Source organism: Nesoenas mayeri (genome assembly GCF_963082525.1).
Source record: "Nesoenas mayeri genome assembly, chromosome: 4".
NCBI classification, from domain to species: Eukaryota; Metazoa; Chordata; class Aves; order Columbiformes; family Columbidae; genus Nesoenas; species Nesoenas mayeri.
In genome coordinates this window covers 70645484-70662297 of record NC_137540.1, presented here as the reverse complement: position 1 = coordinate 70662297, position 16814 = coordinate 70645484, and the positions used below count along the sequence as shown (strand labels likewise).

The 16814-nt window shown below is 38.8% G+C and overlaps 1 protein-coding gene across 9 annotated transcripts in view; it reads right to left on the bottom strand.

Moving 5' to 3' along the window:
• The window catches only part of CTBP1 (C-terminal binding protein 1), a 69118-nt gene that overhangs the window by 12754 nt on the left and 39550 nt on the right, over nucleotides 1–16814 (bottom strand). For all 9 annotated transcript variants that reach the window (XM_080343913.1, XM_080343912.1, XM_080343916.1 and 6 more), the window contains 3 exons: nucleotides 13558–13702; nucleotides 9631–9837; nucleotides 3375–3589 (listed from right to left, as the gene is read on the bottom strand). In XM_080343913.1, coding sequence (XP_080200039.1) covers nucleotides 3375–3589; nucleotides 9631–9837; nucleotides 13558–13702 — 567 coding nt within the window. The remainder of the gene's footprint in view (nucleotides 1–3374; nucleotides 3590–9630; nucleotides 9838–13557; nucleotides 13703–16814) is intronic.

Here is a 16814-nt window from a genome sequence, read left to right as displayed (position 1 = left end):
TCAGCTTCCTCCTCCCTGTGAGACTTTTCAAATAAAGGTCTAAAGAATTCTTATATTATTCAATTACAAGGCATGAAAATGAATTTGGTTGAGAACGCTGTGTGCCCAGGAGAGAAGCTGTGCTGTGCTTTGTACACATTAACATTGTAGATGACACTGTGTGGGGAGAACTACAAGAATTTACACCATAATATATCCACAACATGAAAACAAAGTGGTGGTTTAAATAAGAGAGATGGTACGGAAAAAAAAGATAAATTACTATATCCTGCTTGCAGCCACCCTAATACTTCATCTTTTACCAGATGTCTCAAACAGCTTCTGGTCTCAGAAGCATTTCTGTGTGGGAAGGTGAGCATACGAAGAGCAGGAACCATAGCCAAGATGAACGATAGAAACCTCATTTCATACTGACTCCATCTCTCACCATAAGAACAAGAAAACCCCAACATTTTGACGCCAAGTCAACTACTTGAAACCTACACATCAAACTCAAGCTTATGTAAATGGATCCTTACTCTGAAAGACTGATTTGAAATGCCAAATTCATGCACAACAAGGAGGTTTGGATTAAAGTCTGCTACGAGATTTTTTTACATGAGATCACAGGGAATATTAAACAATTAACATGTTTATGCTTGCAGTAAGCTTGTAAGAAAAAACACCACCATATTTTGGTGGCCATCTCACTAGGTTTAGGGTGGCCCTGCCTCTCTCCATTTGCAAATTCCTGGGCTTGCAAGAGAACCATCTACTGGTCTCTACAGCAAAACCAAAGTCCACCTCCAGGAGCAGAACTAAGGGACACTTCTTTTAGTTTTCTGTAATTAACTTGGCAATTAGAGCAGTGAGGAAACGGTGGCCTGATCTTAAGGAATGATCTTGTAGTTGCTACTACAAGACATTCCTGATGGGAACTACCATAGCATCTCCACTGCTTAAGTCAGCTGAGAACTAGATCAAAACTAGCGCAGGAAGGCTCGCCCAAGTGACAATCACCACAGAGGCTTGTGGGAGTTTATACACCCTTCCTATTTCTGTGCTCTTCAAATAGATAATTTGAGTTTTAAGTATAGCCTAGTGTATTTATATGCCCTTTGAAGGACTTGAAAACTTTAATCAAAGTGAACCTTGCTAAAATCGTCTGTCCAATCTTAATAACCTTGCTTGAGTTTTCATTTTAAGACTTATTTACAAAACTCTGAAGCTAGTACTAAGGCAAGTCCAAATCAAACAGAACATGGCTGCATAAACGCACTCTAATGGGAATGAATTACGTGACTCATGACAAAACTACAAGGGTGGATGGATGCAGCTGGAGATGACCCTTAATGGGTGGAAACTTGAAAGAGCTTCACAGCTAGAACTGCTGAGATCTGGTAAATTCACCTACACCAAACCTGCACAGCTGCTGTAAAAATGTAGAGCGTTTAAACTGCAGCGTCTTTTTCTCATATTTGCAAAACTAAAGATGACCTCAGCTTCTCTTAAGAGCACTCGACTGCCCTGGGTTCAATAAACACAAGCCTGAAACACTTCTGTGAGCTATGCTGAGAGTACAAGGCCAAGCATGATGGTTGGGCACAATGCTCCCTAATTAAAGGGAAAAGCTACTCAAAGAAAAGACTGACACCAAATTTTCAAAGACATTTTAAGGTTACATACTTTCAGATTCCAGACAAAATTCAGGGTGATACTTCAGTGAAATGAGATGAGCCACACTTCTCTGTTTAAAAACTGGTTATTACATGAGCATGCAATATTGGACAACAGTGGCATGCCATGCTCTCTGAAAATTTTAGGCCAACTCTAACATCTGTCAGCCTAAAAAAAGCTTTTCGTCTCTTTGACACATACTCAGAAGATGTGTTCTACAAAAACAAGCAGTCAGAGGTGTTACAACTTTATGTCTTTCACATCAGCTGTTACAGCACAGACTGCTCCATTCAAACTTTATCCAAAGCAAGAACTATCTTCTGCCATTTTAGTCTTTGCTTTACTCATGAAGGATAACGAATAGAGAGATAAATGCTTACGATATCCTTTCCAGTACAGACTTTATCATAGGCATTTCATGCTATCACTCAGTTTTAACCTCTTTTAGTTGGTTTATTTCTCTGATTAATGCACTAAGCCCTCTCCAAAGCTCATCACATTTATCCACCTCCACTGAAACACCTCCTGAGACACTGGCCCAAGTTTCATAGTACACGAAGTGACCGCTGCTAAGCCTCCAGGTGGTCCCTGAATTCAGCATGATTCTGTTTGGGTCTAGATGTCTGTTTGCAAAGGCATCTAGCCATGTAATAACCATTAAATGTACCTGAGCACACAACAAAAGAGAATGTTCAGGGCAGGGTGACAGACCTGTGTCCTCTTAGAGATTTGCATTTTAAACTACTTAGCTTTTTTTAGAGTTTAAATCCCAAACCCTGATTTTATGTTGAGATGGATCTGCAAAATCCCCAAACTGTCGAATCAATAAGTGTGTTACATGGGCACTGTTCTGCTGTGATCCCATGACTGTGGAGCACATTCAGTAACTACTTAAGTTCTCCTAAAATTCAAGAGTAGTAGGTACAAACTACTTCTCAGAAGTCAAGCAACGATTTTACTGCAAGAGTGCTGCTGTCATTGTTACCAACACATACAGACACTGCAGGTGTAAAGAACAGCAAAATCAACTTTTCTGCACAATACCTACATTCTTACATCTCCATGTTATATTTCTTGCTGTTACCTACACTGAATTTGGAGTCAGAATCTAGACATTTAATGAAAATGCTTACTATCAAATTAGTCAATAATGGACTAGTTCCTACACCTAGATTTTGAAATTATTTTAATATTACTTAAAACTTTAGAGAGAGGTTAGTATTAATTCCAAGAAACATTATTTTTCCAAATAATGGAATGCTGTGAATGTGATCCATCCAAGAAGCGCTCTGCAAGCATCAGGACTGCGCACAGGGGGGAGCCATTTAGTCATAATCCTTAAAATGCATCTAAAGAACTGAAACTGAGGAACAAGAGTGAGAGGTAGAACTACTACCTGAAAGTACACAGGTCAAGGAAGTAGCTACTAGAAGACATAGGAAAAGTGCTTTTACATAAACGCAACTTTATTAAATCTGAGCAAAATTAAGAAGAGCAAATTATTTTCCACAAGTGCAATGTTACTGAGTAAAAAAAGACAATAAAAGCAATAATAATAAGCCACCACCTATTTCTTAATCACTTATACACCTGCTTGATCTCAAAGCAGCAAAAGAGAAATTCCTTTCAAATAAGAATCTGCCTGTTTACGCAGATAAATGCTATGCAGTGTCAGCAACCAGCACCAGTGTGTGGAGGGTGTCCACAGAGATTATTACCTGCTTTATGGTGAAGTCGTTAATAAGATGATGATTGTGTTCATTCAAGTTGCAGTGCAGGGTAACACAGTCACTGTGGAACAGCAGGTCCTGCAAAGTGCTCACCCGCTGCAGCCCCAGCGCGCGTTCCATGCCGTCCGACAGGTACGGGTCATAGAAAATCACGCTGAAGCCAAAGGCTTTGGCACGTAGCGCTACTGCTTGTCCAACACGCCCTAGAACAAGATAAATACGCGATGAGAACAGATGCGAAGCAGCTGGTGTAAGGTAGCCTCCTCCTGTCTATTGCAAACGCTTGTACCAAACCGTGATGTTTGGTACAGCAACGGGAAGAAGATAAAAATGAAGAAGCGGTTCCCATCTCACTTGAAATCATCGTTATGATCAGGAATGTTACATATAGGCTGTTTCACGCCACCTTTGTTTGAAATAAAGCAGCAGGTTTGCACCCTTTGCAATCAGAGATCTGAAAGGCCAGAAGATGTCACGTAATCTGCAATAATCTGTGTAATGCAAGGGTTCGTCTGCTGGGCCTGTTTATGGCAAAACACGACTGCTTGTGAACACATCCCGCCAAGGACTTATTCTTACCCATGACGGACCAGCTGGCTTTAATAAAAAGCTATAAAATTAATCCTCAAAAATGGATGCAATAAAAGACAATTTGTTTAATCTGAAGCTCAACCACTCTCAATGCACGGAATCTCCTTTCTGAACTGGTATTTTCTTTCATTTTGAATAACATCCTCTTGGCATTAAAATGCCTGCTAGAATCCTGTCATCTAAGGTCTTTCAGAAATTTTGCAACCATCTACCTAAATGATGAATAAATACAGTCCATCATATGGCACCTAGTTCAGAAGAGTGTGGTACCATTTGCTATTCACATGGACCTTCATTTCTCTCTGTTCCACTTTCCTGACTGTCATTTTTCCCGGTTGTGCCTGAAATTGCCTTTAGGCATCACATGTATCAGGAGGTACGTATTTCTATCAGGAGGTACGTATTTCCTTTTGACACACTACCAGTAAAACACTGAGAAAAAACAGTGAATACATCTCATGACTAAGGATACTTGGAAGAACAAGAAATGACACACTTTTCAGGTTACAAGACTATACACTAGACACGTTACTGTATTACGAATGTCAGAAAAAGGCATTTCAAAAGCATCAGTAGGCACGCCATAATCATCATGTATCCTTTAAAAAAAAAAAAGTCAACAAGTTTTCTTTTGTAACATCTGAGTTTGTTCAAAAAAGCATCAAATTAACATAGGGAAATCCCGTCTCTTTCCAATTGCCTTGAAGGGATTTCCCTCTGCTTTTCAGTTTCTCTTTGAATAAACTTAAGAAGCCACAGGAAGAAAGGTTTTTTTGTTGATCATTTAACCTGAACGCAGCAGTTCTGCAGTGCTTAGCGATAGATGTGCTTGGAATATTAAACAGCGTGTCAATCTGATGGGGGCTGTCTGCTTTTCTTTGGGGACACCAAGTTAAAATATTCTTCTAAATGCATTATTTCAATACTTGTGTACAGGTTATTTGTTTGCTTTCTAAGCTGTTTTTTTTATAAACTTGAATTAGACTATTTTCAGCACAGACACTGAATTATTTTCAAATTTTGGCATGTTCACAGCTCAAGGAATCGGTCACACAATTGTAAACAATTTATTTCTTTTTTTTAAAGGAAACGTAGGGCTTCTACTCCAGCTCCAGTCATTTTCACATGCAACATTCTGTCATCTGTTCTTTTTTACACTCTTTACAACACTAATACCTGAGGGGATTCATGACAGTGAAATCTCTTACAACAGACTCTCCAGTTAAAGCTACACTTTCCATTCATTGCAACCAGGCTAATAAACCACAGCCTTCCCCATTGTGTGCAAAGTTTCCTTCTGAAACACTTGGGAATCACACACGTGTATTTCCAGCCAGAATTGTCTTTTTACAATTATTTTGTGGGATAAAACTCTTCTGCAACTGACAATTCATAATTAGTCTCAGTCGTTAGACAAATATACAGGTGGACATACATAATTTGCCAATTCCTTTTTAAACTACAGTCTGACAATAAAGTACAAACACAAACCTATTACTTATTATATAAGAGTTTTTCAGGAAATAAAAAGACTCTCCTGGATATGAGGGTGGCTCAAAACCTACCACAGCAGATCAAGAGCAACAGAACAGCACACAAAGCATCCCATCTTTGGGACAACTCTATCTCAAAAGCATGTGTGATTGCTATGAATATTCATGGCTGTTTCCAGGGAAGGCAAATTCCGAAGTTCAAAATATTAAATGAACTTCTTGGTCTGTAGTATGGAAGAATGCAGAAAATTAATGTTGCATACAATTGCAAAAAAAAGCAGAAAGTAGTAAAAGCCTATTTTAAAATTCGGAGATTTATTCAAAGCCTGTGCGTCATTTCAGTGACAGCAGAAGCGTTAGGAGAGACTCATCAAAACCAACCAGGTCTCCTGCTACAGTCTGACCCATCGACTCCCTCAAAGTCTTCTGACTCACCCAGTTCACAGGTGTCTCTGACCTTGACCTTGCTGATTTGAGCGTGACAGCAGAGTAGCTGCAGTTGCCAATGTCCCACCCAGCCTCTGGGCAAAGAACGTGCATCCTACGCTGATATTACCAAGTTGATACTGTGGAAATGTTGACTACCTGCCCGCAGACTTCCATGTAAAGAAAAGGCACTTTCACGTATAGCAGCTCCTTCCTGTCTATGTAACACTAATGGAGAATCTGGGTAATTTTTACTTCCTCCTGGAAAACTCTGGAATGCAGAGAGTGCCGCTTTATTCTATTTGCTGCTGAGCACATGAAGAGAGCGAGTGAGACCGCTAAGGGTACATCACTTATTGCATGGTAATACCACCCAACTCTTAAGCCTTAATATTGTCTGACAATGCAGATCAGTACTCTTGGCAACATCTAGTCAGGACTGTGGGACTGTTGAGAGAATACAGCAGGTGAGGAAAGACAAAATGAGTGATGACATTCATTACGATACGGAGACAAATGTATTTGGCGGAATTTCACCTCTCTCGAGTGCGGAAATGCATTAGCTATTAGTCATCAGCATTTGTAGCTGGGAAGGAAGGGGAAGGGAGTGTGACTTCACTGCCTTCGCTGCTGTAAAATCATCATTACAGCAGAAGCAGGTTCAGCTATCTATTCATTCAAGTACTTGCTGCTGTTCATAAATATTCTCCTTTAAAAAAACCCTAAATGTGTAGATATAAGGTGAAAAGGTAGCAGGGCTTACTATCCAAGCTTGTGATGCATCACTTGAAATATAGGACACTGGATAATAATAAAGATTAAAAGTGACAAAGACAGATGTTTAATGATGTGATATTATTATTTATGTAAGGCTCAAAGAATCACGCACTTCCTAAAGACAGCAAGAATCACAGGCTCTGCCCTAAGGAGCTCAGAGACAAACCAAACAACACAACAATGACGGATGGTACCAACGAGCACATGAAGGAGGCATCACGCTGTTGAGTCTCTGCTTATCTGCCAGCTCAGTACAAGCAGCGGATGAGAGACGGGGTTAACTTTAAAGGAGGAGCACCGCGTAATAGGATTAAGTAGGCTAGATCAAGTGTCGAAGGAGGAATATGCATGAGACAAGGCAAAGAAAAGAGAGTTGGGGATGGAAAGAAAAAGGAAAACGAGTCATGAAACTTGGCCAGACCAGTGGATAAGGAAGGGAGTAGAGAAGCTTTGGAGGGAATGAAACAGAGACAGGCAAGAGCTGGGGTGTTTCTCTTTGGCAAACCACAAGAAAAGCCCAGAACAGACATGAGGAAGGTCTGGAGTTAGCTCAGCAGCAAAGTGATACATTTAAGCAACTCACTGCTGAAGAGACCGCAAGTTGAAGAGAACAACAGAGAAATATAGCTATGGTTCAGATATGATGTGATCTCGGACGCAAATTAATGAGAAAAGACAGAAACAACGATACTACACAGAACTAAAGGAGGACTTAGTTCCAGATGATGAAAATTAGAATCACAGAATCATTCAGGTTGGAAAAGTCCTTTAAGAAATAAAACCAACCAAACAAAAAGTTTATTTTGTGCACAATACATTCACTTCATAGCCTCCCAGTGGTTCATCACTTCTGATGTTGACGCGTCGACATAATAAAATAATAAACTGAGGTAAAACTACAGATGTGGGAAGAAGCCACTATTAAAGAAACATAACCTAAGGGCAACAGTCTTTTGAAGGCGGTTGCAAATACACATTTTAGTTTTAAACTAGAGACAGGTGGCCTCTTGCAATGATCAGTAATAGGAAAATGAGTATATCACAGCCTGAGTGCCTGGATTGCTCAAATGCCAAGTCCAGTGCAGCCCTATTTCCATATCTTCTAAGACAACATTTTTATTCTTCATTAAAACATACCCTGTTTCCCGAAAAATAAGCCCTAGCATGCTTTTTCAGGATTTTTGAGGATGCTCGAAATATAAGCCCTATTCAAAAAATAAGCCCTAGTTATAGTTCATTTGAAAAAAAGGTCAATTTAAATAGTGTCCATGCAGCTATACATTTAAGAAAGTAGTAAGTTTTGGAGCAAAAATTAATATAAGACCCTGTCTTATTTTCAGGGAAACAAGGTAGTTACATAGGAGTTTGCTAGAACAGGTCAAAATCAAAATGTTACGCCTATTCACACACCTGCACAAAAAGAAACAGTGGAAGTGTTCAAAACTGAGTTTGAACTTAATTGTCCTTCATGTTCTGAATACTCTCTTGTATGAAAATAAATAGGAACAATAAAAGGCTAAAGAAGATGGCTAGTTAAGAACTGTAACAGATGTGCACCTTTAAAATCAGATTTTAGTAGCGTTTTAGTGTATCATGCACATAAACCCTTGCTTTTTAAAACTAAAACCTAGAATTTATGTAGCTTTATACACATATTGACAACCTGACTATCCATTTGTTTCTGGATGCTTTTCTGTTATTCACAACAAAACCAACACACACAAAATTCACTTATAATCTCAGTCTGGAATTTGTGCATTAAAAAAAATGCACTGCCAACAGGACAGATATCTCCAGCAAATATGCACATAGCACGTGAGCAAGGATGAAATTCCAAAAAGCAGGTAAGCATTTCCATTTTTAAAGACACTGCAGGTGACTGTCGATTATTTATGTACAGATGCTGCAACTGTAAGTGCAATAATCATGAGGTGCATGATTACATGGGTATAGATTTGAAAAAGCCAACTTCGTTACTGTCTTCTTGAAAGTCATATTTTAAAGGCAGTTCTTTGACTGCGAAGATGTTTTTGGTGTGCTGCATACTCATTTAAATGAGTACCATGTAACACTAAGCTATTTTCAGCTTCCAAAACTAAGAGTTCGTGACTTGAGTTATTTGACAGCAATGTGTAACAGGAACAGTCATTTAAGTATGATGCCTTGTTGTCAAAATCGTATTATTAATTCCTGTGGATGAATACCACAGCAATTATATCCACAATCTATCAGATCTTTGATAAGACAAGCACATGACTGAATAATTTTTATATAGAATCTGACTTGCTTGTTTTTCTTCTCTACTTGTGTAACAGACAGTAATTAATTCATCTCAAGCAAGCCCATCCATCTGTTAGATGCTGAAACACATTCAGGGCCATTCAGAGAGGTAAGTAGGTGATTTTATTAGGTCTGGAAACATTTCAAACTTTCTTGCCTGTATTTTTCCTCTCATTTGAGCTGGAGTACAATTGAAGCTGCAGCTCAACCAAATGCACAGAATAACTGCTCTGCAGGCTGTTACTGCAGCAAAGACTCTTCAGATATGTTAAAAACAGTAGAGGGAAAAAAGCGCACTCAGAACCAGATGTGACAACAGACAAGAAATACAACATATCCATGTGACACTGGGCTGAAGAAGCAAGATCCTTGTCACAGAAAAGAGAAGCGACGGTGTCTCCTCTTACAACCCGTGTTCCTGACAGCAGACAATACAGCAACAGAAAGATGTACAGGAATTCAAAGAACTGAGAGGGTATCAGCAACAGAAAGTTTTCTAAGGGAAATAGTGTTGTCTAAGGGGAAAACATTTGAGACCTATCATATAAACACCAGGAAAGAGGTGCTATTACCCAGAGGAGCGAACTAGGCGTTCCACTTCTACAGCTCAAATCTTCGCAATTTTTTTAAAGCAATGGAAGGCGAGGAGGATTAAACCACCTCTCAAGCCAACGTACCTAATCCAATAATGCCCAAGGTCTCCCCTCTGATCCTGGCAGCTCCAGAAGCCACTTCCCGGATCTGTTCGACGCTCTGTACTCTCGTCCCTTCTCGCAGAGCCTGGTGCAGCCAGGTGGTTCGCCTGTACAGGTTCAGAATGTGGCACATGGTAGAATCTGCTGTTTCTTCCACTGAGGCAGCTGGCACGTTACATACTGCGATCCCTGCAACGAACCGGGGGGAAAGGACACCAGTTGCCAAATGTTTCTTACTTCTTCCCATTTAACAGCAATTGAGGAGTATGATGTTTAAATTTACAGGTATTTCAACACTTGTTTTGCACAAATACTAAGTTTCTGATTGTAATGGCAGAGAGAATACTTGACATTAGTTGATAAATATGTACAAACTTTTTTTCTGGCTTTTTATTACAATGTATGGTATTTGCAAACTAAGGCAAACAATAAATCAATCACTGAAACCATAAAAGGAAAGCACTGAAGATGTCAGATATTAAAGTAGTCCTGGTAAATGTTTCACATGCACACTGAGCTTGATGTTTTGAATAACAAAGAGAAATCCTCCTGGCTCTCAACAGTGCCCTTAATGACCATTGTTTAGATTTAATTGCGTGAGTTAGCCTTCCACCACTGAGCAGATACCCTCCCCAAAGCCATCTATACAAGCTATAAAAGAGATAAAATAATTTATAATACCAGAAACTCCTCAAAGCCCTCACAGAATGACACTTAGTATTTCCAATTCATGTATGGGTAATCACGACAATTTGTTTCATGCTGCACATGGGTTTGTAGAATAACAACACAACGAATCCAAGTCGTTTCCTGGACCTTCAAATTAACGAGATAACCTATTTCATGGTCAATAGGGAAAAATAAAATCTACTTCTTCATGGCATGTAAAGATAATGTAAAATTACGGCTGTGTTCCTAAGAGCTGAAAAGTTCCTAGTTGAAAAGGGCTTAACACCAAGCAGCTAAAAGACTGTTACAGATTTCCACATTGGATTGATTCAAGACTCACAATATTACTTCAAAAAAGGAACAAGTGATTATAATTGCATGCAAGTTATCCCATTCTGCTCTTTACCTTCTGCTACTCAATATACAGCAGTTAAGCAAAATGTTTCCTTGAAACTGTTTATGTCCTTTTTGACTTGTTTCTCTTCATTCTTTCTGTTTACTTCATGTTCTTGCTCTAATCATAAGCTTCCACCAATGTCTGTGTCTCGGTTTTGCTGATCGAGATCACAATCAGTACGCAGTATAAAAAAGTGTTCTGTAGACTAGAAAACACCCTACTACTGTTTTTGCTGTCTAGTTGTTTAGGTTTTTACATAAATAAATATTCAATGACACCAGTATATCTTGCGAAGCAAGGAAGAAAAAAATTATCTTAAATAATAGTAATATCAATAATCTGACAAATAATAAGTTTATACCATATTTATCTATGTTTTACATTCAAATGCCTTTATTCTGCTGCCCAGCACTCTTTTACAGCTTTCTTCAGATCAGTAAACAACAACATAAGGAACCTGCAGAACTATTTGTCTTTGCTTTTGAGATACAGTGTCTGCTGAGTCACTGCTCTTAGACTGACAAAGATAAAACAGCATAATTGGCTGGGATATTAATCTTGGCATCCTGTTAACATCAATGCTAGTATGAAACTCACCTTTTTATAAAAACGGGAAAAAAGCATGAGTGGGGGTAAATGTACAAGACTGAAAAATAACATTCCTTTAAGTGCATCATTTAAAACAGCCGCATTTACTTATACAAGTCTTTAATGGAGCACAAATGCAGGTTTTAGATGGCAAAACAAATTTAACAAGAGTATCTTCTGATAGCTGGCAGCAACAAAATAATGCTTCAATATAATTCTTTAAACATAATGCTTTTGTTTAAAGGGAGCTTAAAGACTTATATAACGTATGTGGGAAGAGAAATAAGGAATTAAACTCACCTTATAACTTCCTCCCTAATAGGTTTCCTTAGGAAAACTGGAGAAGAATTAGATAAATATCTCCCCTGAACTGTAGGAATTTCCTTTTCCCTGTTTTCCCTCAACTTTAAAACCAGCTAATTTCTGAAAGGCAGACACATGGTGAAGCACAAAAGGCAGCAAGAGGCAAGGATATGAAGAAGAGACATTTCACATAGAAGAACATGGCACATTATCATATCCGTTGCTTCTAGCTCGCCTTTCCTCTCCCCTTTTCCCAGTGCTCTCTGTGATCTTGTGTGAAGCTCAGTGATGGAAAACTCAGGAGTCTACGGGCATCACCTTGACTCCCACTTCACCTGCATCCAGCTACACTCACAGCTTGTACAGATTTTCTAGTCAACAGTTAATAAACTGGAGAAAAAGGAGACCAGATCTTAAAGATTTTATCCAAGCAACGTATGTTTTCATGCATTTTAAGAAAAGTGTGAGCTTGAAGATAATAGGAAAAGCTGGTAAAAAGCCCCTGAGACAGCTCCTTGAAAAATAACTCAAAACTTACTACCAAGTTCAGGAATATGTTGGACTTCACGGTCTAACTCTATAATTCAAGAGTGAATCAAAGCTTTTTACAAAGAGCGATTAACTCTCATATTACCTCCTTGAGATGTACATTATTTGTACTAGTTCAGAAAATACAAAGTGATTTGTCCCAGTAGTGGTGAGTTGGTATTTAATTCCAACCATTTCACCCTATTAAAATCAGAAGTTTTTCACAGTAAACCTTCCAGCATTTATTGGCTGTTAAAAGAGTGGACAATTTTATTTCATAAGTACTGGAATGCACAAACAGGATGGATCCTAAATGTGCAATTCAGTCTAATCACAAAATAGGAAATGAATGATTGGGAATGTGGCCATTTAGCATTTCATGTGAATGACAGTTTCCCAAATCTGCTGCACTCCGCCTTGAAGCATTAATGTGGATGTATTTAAATCATAAACTTGGATTACAATCCAGCACGAAGACTTGCAGAAACAGCCAATAAACCTGCCAAGATGTTCCTGTTACCAGGGATTCCCCGCACAAACCAGACTTCTGACTGCTTGGGGCCTTTGAGCTGGAACTAGGTTTTGGTTTTTGATCCAGATTTTACCCTAGGCCAATCTCTACATATATAGAGAGGTTTTCTGGGGTTCAGGACACAGGTGCTGAATGGTGGCACTAGTTACAATATGTAGGAATGCAGCACTGTCACATTAAAATAAATGTTTCCAAGATCTTTGCAGAGCATAATGAGAAACATACTTGGTGATCTCAATCTTAGAAATGAAGAATACGCAGACATTTATTCCGAGTGGTAGTTTGACCTGTAGATTATAGGTAAGAGATGGTTTCTCACCTTTAAGTAAGAAAAGTACAAACCAGACTGTTGCTTTTTTACAGTGAAACACTAAGCACCATCTCCGCATAGTTCCAGTATCTGAATTTATTCTGAAGCAGCTACAACTAAATCTCCTATAAAATCCATATTTCTGTTTTATGGAGTGGTTTAGTACTAAATCTCATGCATCATAAATAAGGCTCAGACAGTTGATAATGATCTCATTTTTTATTCAAACAGAAGGAGTATGCTATAGTGATGGAATTATATTTTGTGACTGGATTACAGCAGTAGTAGTTAAAATATACAACTGGGGTAAAAAAGAAAGAGATGAAAAAATTATGGCCCCACTCCATGGATTAATATTGAACAGGTGGATTGTCATCGTGTCACAAAGCTGTTAATATTATCACTTAATTAACTAATGACAGTATCTCCATAACGACTTTTAAACACTTTGATGAGAAAATTATACAGCTTACATACTATGTTAGTATAAATTCTACACAAAACATTAATGAAAAGACTTGGATGCTATCAGGTTTCTGAAGGCAAGTAAAAGATGTAAAATAATGTCTTTGATAGTCATACCTAAATCTCCAGCAGATTTGATGTCAATATTATCAAAACCACTGCCAATTCGGACGATTATTCGAAGTGCTTTAAATTTCTCCAGGTCTTCTCGTGTTAAAGTAATAGTGTGATACATCAGTGCACCCACTGCTTCATTTAGTACCTATAAAATGGAAGAAAATAATTTATTTTTTTAATAGGACCTCAGGTTAATCACTTATACATATTTTCAGGTATAAAAAGACTGTATAAGCATTAAATCCAGGTCTTTTGTTTTAAAGGTTATTTCTTCAAATATCTTCCAGGCTCTTGTTAGTCTTTTTCGTCTGATGTAACCATTCCAGCGTGATGACATTAGCTTTAAAAGAACTAAGTGACCTATATTTGTGTTCTTATTAAGAGGGAAAACTCTTCTAATTTCACAGGAGATGCTCTGCAATATTTCACCCTAAATACAAGCATCGCCAGACTGCACCTGCAGATGAAACACAACATGGGAGCGAGCATTCCCTTTACACAGGCAATATTTTTATGCTCCGGCAGCTGACATTCCGGTTTGAATGGAGTCACAGAGCAACATCTCTTCACCCCACACGCAGTGGTACGAGCGCTCACTGCGCTGTTGAACCACTCAGTACCTGAATAGAAAACATTCAGCGATCATGACAAAACCCTCAGACAACAGCGACTGAAATCTGACGATTCATATAAAAAGACAAAGTGTTTGTCCCTCAGTTTATTGGTACTGCAACTGTCTAGGCTCGCACTGATGGAAAACTAGATGTCGTATGAATTGGTTCAACTGAGATGCTCAACTAGGCATCATCCAGAAAAAACAGTGTCTGTAAGAAATAACAAGTTGTACCAAAGCAACACTGTTACAAAAGGAAAAACAACAAAACAAACCCTTGTGAGAGAGAAAGAGCCAAAATAGCAAAAATAAACGGACAGGATCTGAAAGGTCTAAATATCTTTCAAATTATGTCAGAGTCCACCCAGCCTACCCAAGAGAGGTTAAGAGGACGGGGTGTGGAGAGAACCCAGCAGTTTTGAATTCTGCTGCCAAACAAGCCGTGACGCTGCGCCCCACACAGTTGAGCCGAGTTTATTGTTCAGAAAGCAGAAAATATTTTCCTCTATATGCAAACTGTATGATTTCACTTCTTCAAAACACTGTGTTTCCACCTTCAAGGCACTACTTAACATCCAAATCGTTCTACACGACACAAAACAAGCACAATTCATTTCAACATCTAAGCTGGCTGTGATGACTTCAAGAGGTTCCCATGACTTCACATGGAAGTTCTGCAGACACTAAATTTCTTATTCAACAGACTTTAAGTACATGTACAGACTCTGTCATCTGAGTTATTTCTGCTCATACGAGCATTTTCGAGGGTACTGAAAGATCAGTAACAATAATTGGCATCAATGTATTGCATTGCAGCAAACCAGTCCCAGGCACAGAGGACTGCAACTGTTGGAACCCAAGATCTACGGCAGTAATTTTTAAACTTAAAATACACAAAGAAAAATGTTAAAAGAAAAATAAACTCCATAAAAATGAAAGGAAACCTTACTGAATACTTCACAAAATAATTTATACTATTTCATAAGGTGTTTCTGGACTGGAAACCCCAGTTCTAAGTCAGATAAAGACCAGAACCCTTTGAGTACAATTTGGATTTACTTGTAAGAACTGAAAAAAAAAAAAAAAAAAAGAAATTAATCATCCTTAAAGAATGTGGTTACAACCTAATTCAAAGAACAGCTGTGGGCTCTGATCTTCTAAACAATTAAACACACACAAAACTCCTTGATTCTAATGGTAGTAACAATTCCTTTGGAGATTACATCTAGCAGTCACCAATCAGAAAAACTGCGCTCTTCAAAACCTGTTTCCTTGAGCTGTTATGTAGGGTTAAAAACAAAACAAAACAAAACTTTATTGGTTTTGCTTCTATAGCAACATTACAGTCAGTCTACAGAAGAAACAGTCCCTCTTATAACCTCATCGTCCAACTAAAATGCTCTTAGGTTTTGTCCTGTTCATTCCTAAAAGAAGATTTTCCAAAATCTCACAGCTCCAATGATATGGAAGCTACTTCTGATTTCCAGCCTAAAGTCATTCACTACCTAGTTTGTACCAATTTGTTCTGGCACCACTGTTGCCCTTTTTTAACCATACCTTCCATCCTTGGTGTTCATAATCCAAATGTATTTTTAATTAATGATCATATCCCCCTCTCAGCATTTGCCTGACCAGACTTCACAAGCCTAGTCCTTCTAGTCTGGTCTAGGATGATGTCCTTCCACCCCATTGATCAGTCTAACACTTTCCCACTGCTGTTAAAGAAGTCTAAGGTAGATGAGGTTCTCATGGACATGGTCTAGAGGTGGACTTGGCAGGTTAATGGTTGGACTTAAGGATCTTAAGGGTCTTTTCCAGCCAAAATGATCCAGTGATTCTGTGCACTCGTGTGCGTGATCACATTGGCAGCCACTGTGCTACTAAAGGTCTCCCCACTGTGTTACACCAACACTACCAGTGTCAGCAGCTTTCTCTGTACTAGAAATCCCATGAAGTCTCATATGATGTGCGACACTTCTGCGTGACCACTGTCGCACTACCAGCTGATCCCTTGACTAACACGTAAATCTTATTCCTTCTCCCTAAAGGATGTGTTTCTGACACTTCTTCCTCTGGGTCACAACATTTGTTACTTCAAGCCTCAAGGTCCTCAAATTCTTTAGGATATCCTGGTCCTCTTCAATTAGCCATGTCCTCTCTTCTGAGCTTCATTCCATACATCTCCTCTGTTCCTGCCAGGGTTGCTGTACACGGTCGTGATGCAGAAGAAAACGTCCTCTGTTTAGCTGTCAGAAGGGCAAAACCTAAAGTAGCTCAGAGCTCACGATGACCCACCTGAGGCTCATATCACAGCCAGACCCTTGTTTCCCTCTTCTCCAAGACTGGAAAAGGCTAATGTTGTGTAGTTTTAGATGTGCAAACAAAAAGCGGCTACTACGTTAAGGACTGCATTAATCAGAGCTAAAGGACAGCTTAAGTAGCTCAGACATTTGTGTTTTAAAATCACATTATTTCATTTGGGAAGCAGCTTTTCCCTTCACAGTCATGCATATTTTATTAACCCGGCCAGTCAAGATTGTAATTCAGACTCTAAGAGCACTGATCTGGATCCATTTTGCTACATTTTTGGGTCCATCTCTGTTATGGCTTGGCACTAGGAGGAGACAGAAAAATACTGGGGAGC